Consider the following 17,233-nt stretch of genomic DNA (forward strand, 5'->3'; position numbering starts at 1 on the left):
ATTATTATTATTATTATTATTATTATTATTATTATTATTATATGTAGCCTATATTTTCGGTGCATCCCTACTTACATCCCCTCCTTGTTTACAAATCCGAAGTCCATACATCCGATTTAAACGCGGACGGGGCTTTCCCTGATAACTTCCTGATAACTTTACGCCATGCCGCCCTCTTTATTTTACTAACTTACTGCATGCTGAAGGTGACCCAGCTGACCTCACCATAAAAAAAACTCAACACCACCATCTAGTGGATTGTAAAGAATTTTTTTTTATTATTCTACCAAATAGTATAATAAAAGATCGATACTTGGCGTCCGTGTATCGATACAGTATTGCCGCGGAAAATATCGCGATACTATGCTGTATCGTTTTTTCCCCCCACCCCTACTGAATATGCGTTTTCAGTGAATGGCTTGGTTTCGGTTTTAACCTAATCAGGATCTTCTATGCATTGAGCTTCTATATTTCTCTAATATTTTGAATGAATAACGCAGCAACTGCGCGTCTTGTGGGCTAGACTAACAAAACATTATAATGCAACAACGTCACTTACATCATCATCACCGCATCTCGCGCTCCACGAATGACGCTCCCAGACACACACCCAACATTTGATTGTACTATTTTTGCATTCAAATGCAAATGTTTATTTTAAATTCGACTAATATTCATTTTCTTTTATTCACAATCTCCTCGTCACAGGCAGGCACAGCACTCAATTCAGCATGTGTTCCTGTTTGTGTGTGCTGTCTGCGTCACTCATAGTACGTGCCTATATCGTGCGCTATATCGAACATTTTTTCTATCGTTATTGAAGAGGGTGTACCGTCGATAAATATCGATACCGTTTTATCGCCCAGGCCTAATCTCATTTGTGAATTCACAATAGCACAATGCTTTATGAGTTTTAAATGGTTTTAATATTTTGTGCAGCCTTAAACTCTTTTCATGGATTCTCCTCCGTGGAATACATCACTTCCTGTATTATGACGGTTAATCGACAGGCAAAATGCAATCGAGGATTTTGTATAATCAAGTACTCAAATTAAATCGAGTAATCGTGACAGCCCTAATTATAATACATTATATAATATTGTATTGAATATTTTATGTAATATTGTACTTGACAATAGGTTCAATAACAGTTATTATATTTATATAATTACTACCACTATAACAGTTAAATTAATTATTTTATTAGTAGTAGTAAACAAGTTGAATATAATATTGTAGCAATTCTATTAATACAACTACTAGTACTATAATAATTATTAGAAGTAGTAACAGGTTGAATATATTATTGTAATAATTCTATTAAGTGCCAAAGTGCCATTTAACACACCTTTGCAACCTTATCCAATCTTCAAAATTGCACGGCCAGGTACCAGTCTCATGCCATTACAACAAGCACAACAGTTTAGTTAAGTCTTTATTTACCTTATCAATTTCAACATCTTTGAGCTTGTACCAACTCCAGTTAGTAGGCAGGGGGTATCCATGGCTCACACATGTTAGGACAGCCTTGTCTTTCTCATTAGCATTTTCAGAGTGTTTGTAGGCCACTACATGTGGGAGAGCTAACAGGAAGAGTATAATTATGGGTTATAAGCACATAAATACACAATATGCATGACGGATACAGATGCAGTAATGCATTACAGTCAAACTTTCTTACCTTTAACTTCAATGGTCGCATTAACCTGAGGTTCTGTTAGGAAGACACATGCATATAGTCCAGCAGAGTGGTAATCAACCTTTTTAATTCTGCCACGGAAAGAAAAACAAGAAATGAGACCCACAAAAAAAAAGTAACATAGCATCATAGCAATAAAGGTGGAGGGGAGGACAAGTAAAGCAAACATGAAATATACAAGTAAACAGCTTTTCCAGTCCACTGCTCAGGCATCCCCATGAATATTTTTCCAACCCAGCAGTTCTAATGGGAATTAGGGTCAATGAATGTGGAGAGCCAGAGGCTCTTAAATCACGCTACTGCTGCTAACAACTCCCATCTCGTATATCGCACAAACTGAGAAGCTGCACTATACTTGATGGACCTGGATGGATGGGTAAACACTAAATCTGGAAAACGTAATAATACTGAAATTAGAGCGCTATATTTCGATCTTCTTTATTCATACAATCATTTACATAAGGTTGAAGAACATACTCATGTTTAATGTAAAGTTCATCACTGTTTGATTCGGACTTGTCAATGATCTTGCCATTATTGGTCCAATAGTGGCCTTTGACGAGAGAAGAAGGGTTGGTAAGGTTGCAACTGAGTGTTGCAGAGGTCTGGTTCTGGTCGTTCACCACCTCTGGTTTGGTCGTGATGGCTGCAGCTGCCGAGGCATAAAAGTAGCAAAAGTTACACAAACATCAGCTTTCATAACACCATGACTCTTTAACAGAAAAAAAAAAAAAGTGCTCACTGCTGATAATGACTCTACCAACTTCTGGGTTTGATTAAAAAAATTAAATTTTTGGACACGACAGAACGGATAGGAACATTGCTGTCCAGATGTTCACCACAATGTGCGCCGAAAGGTACATTGTGCTCTATCAAAGGAGAAGTGAAGGTACATTTGGGCTGTGAGCTACTGGGAAGCATTGAGTGAGCAGTTTATAATGAAAACGAATGGGAAGAGGGAACAATTCAAACAACCAGCTACTGGTTTGGAGACCATGAGCTTATGAAAACCTGATGTGGAAAATACATACTTTTTTCTTAAGTACTGCTCCAAGACCACCAGAAGGGTTAAGCCACACATCTAGAGCTTTTTAGATGTTTACTGAAAGCAAACCACGTTAATGAGACCTAATCAGAGCCCTTTTTCAGAAATGCATGCCAATTAGTGCGTTTAACACCTTCTGACTGACAGTAACGTTAACCGATCAATGCCATTTCTTTAAAAGGTTCAACTTCATCTAAAGCTCTAGGCAGTGATGTGCTCAGAAGGCATCAGATTACTATGAAAGAACAGATGGTGCTAAAGCTGTCATGTGAGAAGTCATGTGACCTGGTCTCTGGTCGAAAGAAAAAAAAAAAAAAAAAAAGGAAGGCGGAGGGAAAGGCAAGGGAGAATCTGAATCTACGGGACTCCTTCCTCTACAATAGTGGAGACGCTGCGTTTCCACAACATAACTCACGTTCAAACACTATAACGTTTGCTTGTGAGCGAATCCACTTGACTTTGGGTGGGGTCCTGAGGTCATTGCGATCAGGGTCGTTTGAAGCACGGCACTCGTAAACGCCAGTGTCGTTGAGCATTAGGTTGTTGAGGATGAGCGTGCTGGTGGCATGGTTGATATAGGTGGCATTGATGTGTACGCGATCCTCTCTCGCACCGTCAAACAGCTGAGTGCCTGTTTCATTTCGTTCTTCACCCTCAATGAACCACCACTGAACTTCGGGGATGGGGTTCCCTATGACCTCGCAATCCAGCTTGGCACTGTCTTCTATGAGCTTCATCTGAGACAAGGGTGATTTTATGAAACCCGCTGAACATTTGATGGGTGATTTGGGTTTAGGGTGGACAGTTCATTGAGATATGAATAATGATTAGCAGACAGGCACGCAAAAAAGAAAAGAAACAGTAGAGGAGAAAAGAAAGAGAAATGTTAGAATGGAAAACAAATAAGGCATACACAAGAAACAAGTTGGATTTTGAGCATCATGATGCAAGACTTCAACACTTCATGATACCAAAACCCAACTGAAGAACATTAGAAGCAAGCATTTTAAAAAGACAATGAGTTGAAGCTTGCATTAAAACCAAAGCTTAGCAAATCAAGAAATGCAATGAAAAATGATATTTGGAAAATTCAATTCCCCCCCAAAAAAAAATAATTGTGTCATCATTTACTCACCATTGTGTTGTTGCAAATCTGTATGTCTTTTTTCTTCAGCGGAACATAAGATATTTTGACTAATTTTAATGTATTACTTCCCTCTGAATTTTAATGTATGTATAAAAAAAAAAAACACACGCTTGAGACATTTCAAAATATCTTCTTTTGCATTCCACAGAAGAAAGTCGTACAGGTTTTTTTTTTCAGCGAACTATACCTTTAAAACTTGTCATGATTATGAATAAACACAACTGACATGAACAGAGTAAATGACACAAATGAACCTAAAAACAACTCTTGAACCATTTTGAAGCCGTTCATGTAGACTTTAAGCATGTAGAGAAAAACAAGGTTGTACCGTGCTAATCCCCCCATGGAGAATTTCATCAATTTTTCTGATCACCTTAGAACAATAAACACACTCTGAATTACATGGAAGTACATGCGTAGCAGCTTAAATAACAACCCTTCACATCAATGGCAAGAGCGCTTTGAGATCAGCCCCAGACCTGTTGTTGCTTCCTGCGGTGTAGCACATGCTTTCAGTGTGTTTGGTTTTGAAACAAGAGTAAGGTACTACTCCCTTTTTGTCCGTTTCAGAGGGAAGAATGTTTTAGTGAGTTAGCCAGGGAGGGGTAAAAAGGCAGATGGCCACAATCCACATTACAGTCAGAGCAATGAGACTCCACACATGCCTTAGGCCTGAAATAACATGTGCCCTTTGAAAGCAGAACAGGCTTCATTAATTTCACCATCATGAAAGGTCACCTCCAATGTTCACTAAGTGGATCACAAATTGAAAGCTACTCATAAACAAGTTCTAAAAGGAATTTACGCAGATATTTGTATATATAAGTGTTTAGATTTAGTGTTACCGTAAGGCAGATATTGACCCAATATTTCAAACCTAAACTGTAAATAACTCCAAACAGGGAGAATCGTAAAGTACAAAAAGTATCACTCTGTACTAGGGCTGGACAATAATTCAATATCAATATGTATCGCGATATTATTTTTTTCAATAATGGTGATATCCCTCCTGCTGGCAGAGAATGAGTTTGCATTATAAATAAGCTCGTCTCCAGCAAGGTTATTTTCGTAAGCGAAAACTAAAACTAAGACGAAAACGATTGGTCAAAAAACATTTTCGTAAAAGCGAGCAAGGAGTGCTCCCAAGCTGTCATTCACTTCAGCTGCAGCGCGAATGGCTAGAACGCGCACTGCTGCAAATCCAATGTTGAGGCTCCGCCATTATTATTGAATTTCATTAATCCCACTTATTTATGCGCGTTTGTTCGCGGGAAAGTGAGCAAGACGCGACAGTTACGTATCATGATTATAGTTAAATAAGATGAAAGACATAGGCTATAATATAAAGAAATCAGCTACATTTATTTTCAAATTAAATATCACAACACACATTTATCATTCAGTCTAGTGCGTTTTACATTATACACTATACCATTCAGTATAATTTTTATACATTTTTTGGGAAATAAATGATAGAAATTAATCATTTTATTTAGCAAGGATGCTTAAAATTGATTAAAAGTGATGATAAAGGCATTTATAATGTTACAAAAGATTTCTATTTCAGATAAATAGTGTTCATATCGATATCGGAATTATATCGTATCAACCGAAATTAAGAAATATATCGTGATATAAATTTTGGCCATATCGTCCAGCCCTACTCTGTACAAAGTCTGACACTTCTAGATTTAACTTAACCTGTTCTAGTAAACAAGTCAATAAGTTCACCTTCTTACAAGCTGACGTGTGGATTAATTGGCTGAAGAAATACTGACCTAAGGTCGACTGTTTCAACATTACAGTTTCTTGCCTCAAGCTGATGATTGAATGCTGATGAATGTGGAATACCGTTCCCTATAAAAGACATTAAACTGCATTGCAAATCATAAGTGTTTAACAACAAGGCTTTTAAGATCGCAAACCCTAAATGTACATGGGACATTAAGCTTGATAAAACATTGTGTAACATGTCAAAGTTTTAATCACTCACCAAAATATGGAAAGAAAGGAATGTCACAAATATCATATAAATTTTACCCCTAGTTTGGTTTGCTTTTTTTTTTTTTAAGATGGAGTCTTCGTTCTATTCATCAGCTGTTGATTTTGGATTTTTTTTAACAACATTTTACAAAACTTTCATTTCATGCCGATTTAGGGTCTGTGTACTTTTGCGTCTATTCATTTTTCTTTTTTTTTTAATTCAGAAATGAAATATGGAACATGCTGTTTTTCTTTAATGGTTCAAACACTGATGAACAGAATAAGCAGACAAACTAATTTCCATTATTCAAAATTCATATTTCATTAAAAATCGTAAAAAAATTATATAAAGTTTTTGTATATAAATGCAAAATTTAATTTATAGCTTTTTTAAGCTCCTCGAACAGACGCTATAAGCACCCTCACGCTACTGACGTAACTACCGGTAAACTACTGCTTTATGAAAACCTTTGGCTTCTATATTTTTATGATCTTGATCATTTTTCATGCCTATAAACATGCAAGAAATACTCTTTGCATATTTCTTTGCATTTAATTGTATCCAGGGCCGGTTCTACTGGAGTGCTAGAGGGAACCAAACGAAAGCAAAAGCACCTCAGTTGAAGTTGTAGAAATAGGATATTGGCGAAACATATTTTCCAAACGCTCCAGTGTGTGTGTTTGAACTCTGGAGAGCTTCAAAGATTCCTATTTTCAACGTGTTTTTGTAGCATTGATCAATATAGCCAATCACCAACATTTTTTGTTGATTTCTTGAAGGAAATGGCCAAGCGTTTAAATTAGAATCCACTCACCGCTCAAAACACCACAGTTTTGTTCATTGCTGCATGCTCGGGAGTCTCTCATTATAACAAACAAAGTGTAACATGTAAATAAGAGATTTGGAATTTGATTAAGTTTTGTTTTTCATGATGCTAAGAAGACCAGTGACCGCTTACACGCAAAGTTTCAGGAGTGATATCCACATATAAACGTGCCATTTATATGCGGATGTCACTATCATTGCAATCATAGTGTTAACCACAACAATGGACTAGGGTTGGGCGATGTCTACAAAATTGGCATCGGACGATGTCTACAGTAAAACATCGCGATGGATGGACATCAGCGGGGGCAGCGGCGAGCGGGGGGAGGGTGGTGGTGGAGTTAGGGGGTGTGCCCAAAGTGTGAATCCTTATAAGGGAAAACACGAATCCTAACACCGTTTCTACACCGGACGCAAGCGGCACGGCCATGGCCGGACTTACCATTGGGCTTGAATGGGCTGCAGCCCAGGGGCCCCGCCTTGTAGGGGGCCCCACCTTAACCCGTTTACATTTGTTCAGTTATGTGCCAGTCAGAAATTATTATTATTACTATTTTAAAATCATATTTTAAAGTAGGCCGAATGTATTAAGTCTCTGCATTGTTTTAGAGACAGTTCTAGTTCTCAACTGAACGTGCGGGAAAAGCATTACTTCTAATTTGGCCAAAAAAAACTTGTAAAATCTACATTTTTGTATATTAATTTGTGCATTTTGAAATTGTTTATTAAAGGTGCAAAAAGTCAAACAAAAATCTCAAAAGTCGTCAATATTTTATTTTTTCGGGCAGCATTTTGTTTGTACGGTTCTAAGTTCAATGTTGGTTTTCAACATAGCATTTAAAAATACAACAACCGTTCTTTTTTTTAATTAAAAAAAAAAAAAAAAAAAAATGAATGGACGCAGAAGTACACGGACCATTTAGACTAGTCAACTAGTGGTTCAGGCAACCAGGCGACTAGTTTTGAAGTTTTGCATATCCCTACAGCTTAGTGAGAAAATTTTAAAAGTTGAAGGACAGGACTGCGCTCACCAATCAAGCCCTGTACATGCTGCATTTTCCAAAGTGCAAAATGGCTGCCAGTAGCACACCAAGCACAAAACATAACCACAAACAAAACATTCTTCTCACGCCTATTCACCTGCAAAAAAAAAAAAAAAACTGTCTATTTGCTCTAACCCAACTTATTGAGCAAAGCACAACTGAGCTGAAGATTGAGTACTCATGGGGAAAATCTAATTTTTATTCTGATCTGGAGCCGCTATGGCTTCCACCGTACAGCTATGCGGCCTGACGTTCTGCCATAGCATTATGTACTATGTGGCAACTAAAGAACAGCATGAGCAAACTTGTTGCTCAAATCGTGTCATTTTGAGGAAGTATCAATGCTTACGTGCAGAAAAGCACCTCCTAGGGCAGTGTTTCTCAACCCTGGTCCTGGGCGCTCCCCAGCACTGCACATTTTGTGTGTCTCCCTAATCAAACACACCTGATTCAACTCATTAGCTCATTAAAAGAAACTCCAGGACCTGAAATGGGTGTCAGATAAGGGAGACATACAAAATGTGCAGTGTTGGGGGCGCTCAGGACCAGGGTTGAGAAACACTGTCCTAGGGTGTTTAGCGCTCTATTTCTAACTGTGAGCATGATGCTGATTAGGTTCGGATTTACCGACCCTGCCATTCATCAGCTGCTGCTGGGGCACTAAACAAATTATGATATTGCCAGACCATAAAACAAAACCAGTTTCATTAATCATGAAAACCAACTGATTTATCTAAAAGGGTGGAAAGGATAGTTAATATATTTAAATACAAATTTTGCAGTACATGATTGGCATTTCCAAATAAACTGCTAACTTTCATTACCATAAGTAAGTAAAGTAGGGCTGTCAAAATGGCTGAAAAACTAAATTCGAATTTTGTACTTAAATATTATTAAAATTCGAATTATATTCGAATTTAAAATGCATAATTTCAGTTAGGGTGAAGAAAAGCTTTTGGCTTCTGTCCTGAGGCCACAAGAGGGCGCATCATTCAAAGCATAAGATAGTATGACTATCTGCGAAAAAAAGTTTAAAATAATGTTTAAAATAAACCAATTATAATTAAGTTGCTTAAACAACTATAAACAAAACAGCATCATGTATGTATGCAATGTATGCAACAAAGGGCGGAAAGCCAATCACACAGAGTACATTTTTCATTTAAAAACATGAGATGCAGTGGGATGTAGTGTTGTTTTTGGCGGCCTGTTTTAATTTTAGTTTTAGTCTAGTCTTTGTGTGAAGCTGTCATTTTAGTTTTTATTAGTTTTAGTCACGTTCATACTCTTTTTCCGTCTAGAAAATGCGTGAAATATGCGTTCTGTGTGAACGCCTTGGTTTCGGTTTTGATGTAAACAAGATCTTGTGCGCATTGATGTTCTCTTTTTCCACTATATTTTTAATGAACAACGCAGCAGCGCCACATCTAGTGGCTTCAACTGGATAGGCTAAATGCAACGACACTTACATCGTCATCGCATCTCGTGCGCCGTTGATAAGGCTGCCTCCTTAATGCACACCTAAAATTCGAATGCAACATTTTTGTATTTTAAATTCGACGAATATTCGTAATTCTAATTTTTTTTGACAGCCCTAAAGCAAAGGTTGATCACCTACAAGTTCAACGGGTTTGCATGGATTCCTGTGCCATTTCCAGTGATGGACCATTATAATGAGCTTAAGCTAAGCCTTTTACTGAACAAGGATAGACTAAAAGATGAAAATTGCTGCCCGACTGCCTCCTCCTTCACGATTGGACAAACATGTTTTGCCTCCCTCAGTTTCCATTTTATGATTACAGGCTACTCTCAACTGATGTTTTATTAGACTTGACAGCAGGCCTCTAGAAAACTAGTGCGCACTGGTTGTCATGGCTGCCTGCTGCTTACCTGGTTTAAGACATCACTCACTGGAGTAACTGACCTGCCAAGGAAGAGGACCGGTGTTCTGTCGATTTGTGCTGCCCTGTCAGATTTTGCTACCTCCCATTAAAACAGTGGGTAGTACAATTTGACAACGAAAAATGCTACATGTAAAATTATGGTTTATTAATGTCTACACCTACCACAACCCTAAACCTACCCTTACAGTAGGCCTGGGCGATAAAACAGTATCAATATTTATCGACGGTACACCTTCTTCGATATCGATAGAAAAAATGATCGATATAGTGCACGATATAGGCACGTGCTATGAGTGACGCACAAGCACACACAAACACGAGCACGAACACATGCTGAAATGAGTGCTGTGCCTGCCGGCGATGAGGAGATTGTGAATAAAGAGTGAATATTAGTCTAATTTAAAATAAACATTTGCATTTGAAGAGCTTTAATGAGTAAAGCAACTAACGTATTCCGCTGTTGCTATAGCTCTATGCGCGCGAGTTGTTTCCTCGAGGGCTCATGCGCGACAGTTTGTCGACGATTTAAACGGCCTTTACACATTTCAAACGTTCATTTTCAATGTATTTTACTTCACTGTACGGTTAAAAACAGTGTACATACAGTCGACCTGTCGTCTAGGTCGTGTTTGTGTCAACAGACGGCCTGTGAAAAATGAGCTCGTGAGCTAAAGAGCAACAGAAAAACGAGACGCCTTACCTGTCAAAGCCTCGGCTTGGAACCAGACGATACAAACGGCAAGAATTACGCCAAACAGCTCCCTTCTCATGATTAAATGTTTTTAAATACGTAACAATATAAATATCGGGCCTGTTTCCAGAGGCTAAGGCGGTATGGAGCAAAGCCCTCGGTGAAGCCTCGTCGTCCTCTACTTGTTCCGAGTGCACTCGAGAACGCGCACGTATACAGGCTAGAGGACCTGCGTCATCACGTCCGGTCCGCAACGTCACCGCCCTCTAGGTTTTTAGAAAACACCAAATACAAAAGTAACAGGCTCTGTCATTTTAACTAACCCGTAGTGTTTACAATATTTTAAAGCTTGAGTATATTATTTAAAGTTCCTCTAAAATCATACTTTTATGTTGTAGAATGAAAGTTGCAGGTTCTTTAGTTCTGTGTCGTCATCATAAGTAGGCTACTGTCTGACATGTGCTCAGCGCTGTTTAGCTACAAAAATGACAAAAATCCATGTCTGCATTTATTCATTTATTCCAGATTTATAGACAGAATCCGCCCTCATTCACTTTAATTGTGTTGAAATACCACTAATCATAGCACTAAATTTAGTTGCTAAACGTCTCCCTTTATTTTCCACAGACAAATTAATTTTGTCCAAGTTTGGAGCAACATTAGGGTGAGCAAATGATGACAGATTTGTAATTTTTTTGTAATATATTCCTTAATAATTCACATATGACAATGACTATTGTTTCTAAAGTTTGTAAATCCACATCAGCAGACAATGCTCTCCCCAGTGAGTTTGAATCCATCCTCATCAAAGATTCAAACTGGGCTCATTGTTCCATTGATTATATAGGGAATGTTCCTTCCTTGGAAAAATATACATGTTCCCTCTGTCTGGAGATATTTATGGTGGAAACTCGTTAGAAAAACAACTTTGTCTTAATCTACAATAATGCAGAACTGCAAAGATGTGCAGGGTGAGGGTGCCATACAAACAAGAATACAGTCAACTAAACTAAATAACCATCTTACCAATTAATATGAATCATTTACAACAGAAAAAAGCAGTTAATTTTGTTTGAATGAAAATGAACTTGATTCAAATAAGTCTTGTTTAGAATTATATATTTATTTACTATATTATTTATTTAGCCTATTATTATTTTTAAACACTTTCAAGGAAAAGGTATACAGCGTGATTCTACTTAATATTTCATTATTAATGATATATGAAGACTATCTTTGCTTCTTCAAAGTGCATTTCCCCAGTTTGACAAACCATTAAAGATTTGCACAAACAAGTAGGAGTCTCAACAATAACTTCTCTCTCAAAAAGTCTGTGGCCACACTAAAAATGTAGGGATGTAAACATGGAAATAGGCCTATACTTGTACTCCTAAAACCCAAGTGTGTAAGAATTAGCATTATAAGCATTACTTTAGTGGTCACTTTTGTATAAACACAATTTTTCTCCTAGCAGGTGTTTTATATGGAACAATGGTAATATCACTCATAATAACAAGTCATTGTATATGGAAAATTGGGTTCGGTATAACATATTAATTGTAAACCAGCTAATTAACAAGAATGGGCAATTATACACTTACCCTAATTTTATTACAAAATATGGCTTTTTCTGTAAACTAAAAATAATTTAACAAAGTAATCAAGGCTATTCCTAGTGGCGTAATAATTTTAACCAAATTCTCTGATGTAAATATTAATAATACAAGCCTACAAAATCTCCAGCGTTTTGTAAATGGTCTCTCCTTTTTTGGCAAACGTTTTAATAACAGTTTTATAAGAAACTCCCTTAATGTCGGGTCCAATCCTCCATGTAAATAAAAATGGCTTAAACCTCATTGTATATCTTGGCACAGCATTTGGATGCTACCATATAAATATGTAATTTCTAATAAAGTAAAAGAAGCACTTTACAAAATTATTCACAGATGTTATCCTGTACATGCAGTTGTTAGCAGATATATTCATAGTGTTTGTGATAAATGTACCGTTTGTAATATATCTGTTGAAGATATTGAACATTTATTTTTCTATTGCACTTTTTCTATTTCATTTTGGGTTGACTTTAAAATAGACATAACAAAAAAATTAAACAAAGCCCTTAATTTAGAACCTCATGATATTTTACTTTGTTATCAAAACCCATATTTTTCTGATAAACATATTTACATTATTAATCTGTTAATTATCTTAGCAAAGTTTTATATTCATAAGTCAAAAGTCATTCAAAAGAAACCATCATATATTACATTTTGTCAACCCTTTCTAATATGAGATCACAAAATACGAAGCTTATAAAAATAATACAAATTCTTAAGCTTTTCAAATTTATGTAACTGCCCTAATGTATTATTATTTTCTTCCTGTTACTTTTTATTTATATATAAATTATATATATATATATATATATATATATATATATATATCTGTTTGTATTTGTACTTTCTGTACTGAATTTTTGTACCTAAATCTGTTAACTGTATTTTCTAGTCTGATTTAATGTGCAGGAACCATGGAGGTCCATCGCTGTCATTTTTTCTGTAGAAAACTGAAAGACTGGAATCAGAGTGTATATAGACAGCCATAAATGGACAAAACATTGATGTTTCAGCCACTGGAGGCAGCATACCAGTGTGTGTGTGTGTGTACCTGGTATTTATCACGTTATGGGGATCATTTTGCGTTTTTTTGTTGTTGCTGTTATTCTGTTTTGCATGCTTTGAGATGTGTAACGTTTCCCTATGTTTGCATTGCACCTTTGTGTGATGGAATTGAATAAAGAAAAAAAATTAGCATTAGCATGGTTTTTAGATGAGCAGTATTCAGTTTCTTCTGTGTACAACTAAGTCTGTAGTTAACGTTTACATTTCCACATGTTGTTCTAAAACATAAATCACAGCCATTAGAGTCAGATTTGTGTACTGTAGATGCTGTTAGAAAGATAGAGAGTCAGAGACGGACTGTTACATAACTGGTATGCTGCCTCCAGTGGCTGAAACATCAATGTTTTGTCCATTTATGGCTGTCCATATACACTCTGATTCCAGTCTTTCAGTTTTCTACAGAAAATATGACAGTGATGGGTCTCCATGGTTCCTGCACATTAAATCAGACTAGAAAATACAGGTAACAGATTTAGGTACAACAATACTGTACAGAAAGTACAAATACAAATACTTTTCCGCTTATTTTTGCTTATAACAAATTTGTAGGTTTATATATTCATGTCTAGTTTGGATTATGGCGTTGTTTTCTGGTAATATATTTGGATTGTGCTTTATGCTGTTGACTATGAATTCAGACTGAATGTTGATTACATATTTTGACCATCAGGTGGCGCAATTGCTCAAATGTTTTTCAAGACTATATGGCCTTGCCCTTGAGCAATGTTGGTCTTTTGCGCAATATATATCTCCTTTTGCGGGGGCGCAGTGTTCAACAAATAATACATTAGTTCTTTGAAATCAAATAATAAATACATCCTATGTGATCAGAAGTTTATGTAGGCTAGATGGCAGAACATCACATAGTATACCAGATATATAAAAAATATGTGCAACATAATGCCGTTTTACTGGGTCTCGTAATATAGCCCAGAAAACCAATCAAATTCCACTCTCACTAAGTTACTTATTTTTCAAAGTCAGTCAGCAGATGAAAAATATTAGTTTAGCATCGTGGTGGATTTCAAGGGACAAGAACTGCATCTGCATTTTAAGCTCTTCTTAAGTGTTTTATCATATTTAAAAGAAATCTTTGGGGCTTAGGGAAAGAAAGGCAATAAATTAATTATTGGATTGACTTTCCAAGTTGCTTAAGCACAATCCCATGCAGGCTGTAGAAATTATGATTTAATGGCCTGTAGAGACATATCTGTAAGATATCAATTCAAACCCTGCGGCTGCCGGTGTCCACCGGGTTTGTGCGCTACCTATTGAAATGCCTCCAGTTGACAGAAACAGATCAGAATCTGGGGGAGAAAGGAGGAGTTTCTGCATAATTGTCCCTCAGCCAATCACAGCTCCCTGTCCACTCGCCTGACCGCGATTTCAGATATCATTTTTAGGGTGTGCGTTCACCACGATTATGACCTAGAGTAACACTAGGAGCAAAACATGGGCTGTTCAGTTTTACAACTGGGAATCAATTATGTATAAAGATTACGGGTTGTGTTTTGTTTTTCCCAGTGAGCTAATTCAGTAGGCCATTAAGTAAAAAAACACGTTTTTTCTGTTATCTGAACAATAAACAATACTCTAAAATTTACTACATAAAAATGTTATTTAGTTGCCACATTGCCAGCATACATAAAAAATAGTTCAGTGGGCCAAGTCATAATGCTTTATAAAGCAATTGATATCAAGAATGAGAAATAATAAGAAAATACCCCCAGTTTTACTTCCAAATGCTCCTGTAACAGTCATATTTCTGTTAATAAGGTTGTTCAGTTCATGAAGTCTTCAGTTCTTCGGGCCCATGGGTGAGCTTTATCTGATGTGTGTGGGAGCCATGACTGGAGGAATCTGACAGCACAGACACTGCTATGTTTGCACTCATTAACTCAGCTATTGTATCCACTGGTCCACGTGCGACACCCCCACGTCTGTCCCAGTTGGAGTATTTGTGTCTGGAGAGTACCGACAGCTATTCAGGACTACATAAATTACTGTTTGGACTAGTTGTGTATACTATCATTGTGTTTGTTTGTTTATTTATTTATTTGTAGTTAGTTGGTTGTTATTTAGTGAGATAATTAGACAAGAGGAACGTAGAAAGAAGTAGTTCCCATTCTACACCACTGTTTGTTAACAAACACTATTATTTGGGAAAGCGTAATCTGAACACATATTGTTCCAAAGATCTGTGGCGTTCATCACATTTAAATCGCCTGTTTGGAGAAAGCTGATGATGTTTCATGGACCCCTGAGCATGTCTAGAGGAAGGGCAGGAAAAATACTATTCCCCAGGCCAAAACATTAGACTGGAACTTCCTCGCTTCCTGAGTCATGCGCAAGTTTAGGTTTGAACAACTGGATTCCGTCATCAACACCCATCTGCAGGCATCATGCATCAGACAGAACAGTAATATACTGTTGATGTGAGCTATCCACACCAGCTGGGACTATTTCACACGAGGTGAAGAAACACAGTGTGTTCCTGATAACAAGGCCTATTTTCAAAAGCTAAAATTCTGTCATGATTTACTCATTGCCATGTGTTTCGAAACCCAGCTTCCTATCTAATGCCTTCAGAAGTCATCTGGGATACTTTTCTGGTCATTTTCTGGCTCTTTTGGAGCTTGACAGCCCCTGGTCACCATCCACGTTCACTGAATGGAAAAGAGCAGCTTTGACATTGTGCTAAACATCTGCTTTTGTGCTCCACAGATGCTGGAAACATCCATCGTTGGTGGCACAAAGCCATGGTGAAGCTAGATTGTTATCAGCCTTTTGGAAGGTATTAACCAGTCCAGATTAGTCAACTGGACTTGGTCAGGCCTCAGCACATTAAAAACATTACAGTTGCTTTACGTTACAGACCAGTAATGACTTTGATGGTGCAGATAAGAGGAAATGGATCTGGATGTTTTTGTGGTTCTCATGCACAACAGGCGAAGATGGCCTGTCCTGCAGACAGATCATGTATCATAAGCCAACTCTGTGGCTGATCTTCAGAGAAAATGGACCCCATATGGGCAGATGAGAAGAAAATGAGGATTTCAGGAGACATTAAATCATTTATGAAGACTACAAGAAAATAAAATGTAAAAGTGTAAGTTCCTTTCCAACAGTAAATTTGGTTGAAATTTGGTGGAAATGGAAATAAAATATATTTAATTATCATTTAGCTAATTATGAAAACAAATCTCTCTGACGTTTCAATATGAAAAGGCATTTATGCACGTGTTATTTTAATTTGAGACGTAATAGAATCATTTCAAATCCTATCCTAAAGTTTTAGACCACACAGCGAGACAAAGTGAGATCAGGCAGTCAACAGATAAAATCTCTGCTCGGTTTGCTGTACGCTGCACTCGACTGGGACATTTAGTGGTTGCATAACTTCCGATGCATACTGTTGTCTTAATCTATTTTCCTCAAAGCAAAATGCAATTGCTTGCACCTGTTAACCTTAAGTATGGGGTTTTGGTCAATTTACAGGAATAGTGTAGCCAAAAATGACAAGTCTGTCTCCATATCGTTTCAATCCCATATGACTTTCTTTCATACGTGAAACAAAACAGGAGATGCTTTGCGGAATGTCCAAGCTGCTCATTTCCACATAGCAAAAGTGAATGAGGACCACAGACAATCAACAATTTGATCACTGTTTACTTTCATTGTATAGGAAACAGCAGCTTGAATATTCCACTAAATGTGTCTGTTTGTGTTCCAAAGCCATTCAGGTTTGGAACACAAATTTGTTTACGTACTTACTTTTTATTGATTTTGTCATGATTCGTAGACTTTGGACAGACAAACTGCTTTTCGTTAAAGTCTCATCTAATCTGTCTGTTAAGACATGGTATAAAGCAGTCAAAAGCTGCTTTTAGCTGTCTTTCATCAGGTTCCCTTCCCGTATTCATTCAGCAAGTGGAGGCTGCAGTACTTAACGTATTTAATAGCAGATCCTGACAACATACAGCATTTAACTTTACTGTGTCATGCTACACGTAATTACTAATGTTTTGATACCGTCTGGGTTGCACTTCCTGCATGTTTTGAATCGGTAAACTGGCCTGTAACGACACACAATGAACAAATTAGGGGCGCCATTCATAATAAGTATGACAACACAAGTGACGCACAAGTGGTGATTCTCTAGCAGTGGAATTTTGAATCAAAATGTCACATCATATATGAATTCATTCCAGGAT

At 37.1% G+C, this 17,233-nt stretch overlaps 1 protein-coding gene across 4 annotated transcripts in view; it reads right to left on the bottom strand.

Annotated features, from left to right (window-relative positions):
* Positions 1-10,558, bottom strand: part of LOC107655222 (basigin) — an 18,448-nt gene extending 7,890 nt beyond the window's left edge. For 2 of the 4 annotated variants that reach the window (XM_016442657.1, XM_016442656.1), the window contains exons 1-5: positions 10,348-10,558; positions 3,160-3,510; positions 2,177-2,351; positions 1,682-1,770; positions 1,444-1,583 (exon numbers count right to left, since the gene is read on the bottom strand). In XM_016442657.1, coding sequence (XP_016298143.1) covers positions 1,444-1,583; positions 1,682-1,770; positions 2,177-2,351; positions 3,160-3,510; positions 10,348-10,417 — 825 coding nt within the window. In that variant the 5' untranslated portion in view covers positions 10,418-10,558. The remainder of the gene's footprint in view (positions 1-1,443; positions 1,584-1,681; positions 1,771-2,176; positions 2,352-3,159; positions 3,511-10,347) is intronic. The other 2 variants (XM_016442655.1, XM_016442659.1) reach the window with 2 other exon arrangements.
* Between the last annotated feature and the right edge of the window lie 6,675 nt (positions 10,559-17,233).

Source organism: Sinocyclocheilus anshuiensis, unplaced genomic scaffold (genome assembly GCF_001515605.1).
Source record: "Sinocyclocheilus anshuiensis isolate Anshui unplaced genomic scaffold, SAMN03320099.WGS_v1.1 scaffold735, whole genome shotgun sequence".
Classification (NCBI taxonomy): Eukaryota; Metazoa; Chordata; class Actinopteri; order Cypriniformes; family Cyprinidae; genus Sinocyclocheilus; species Sinocyclocheilus anshuiensis.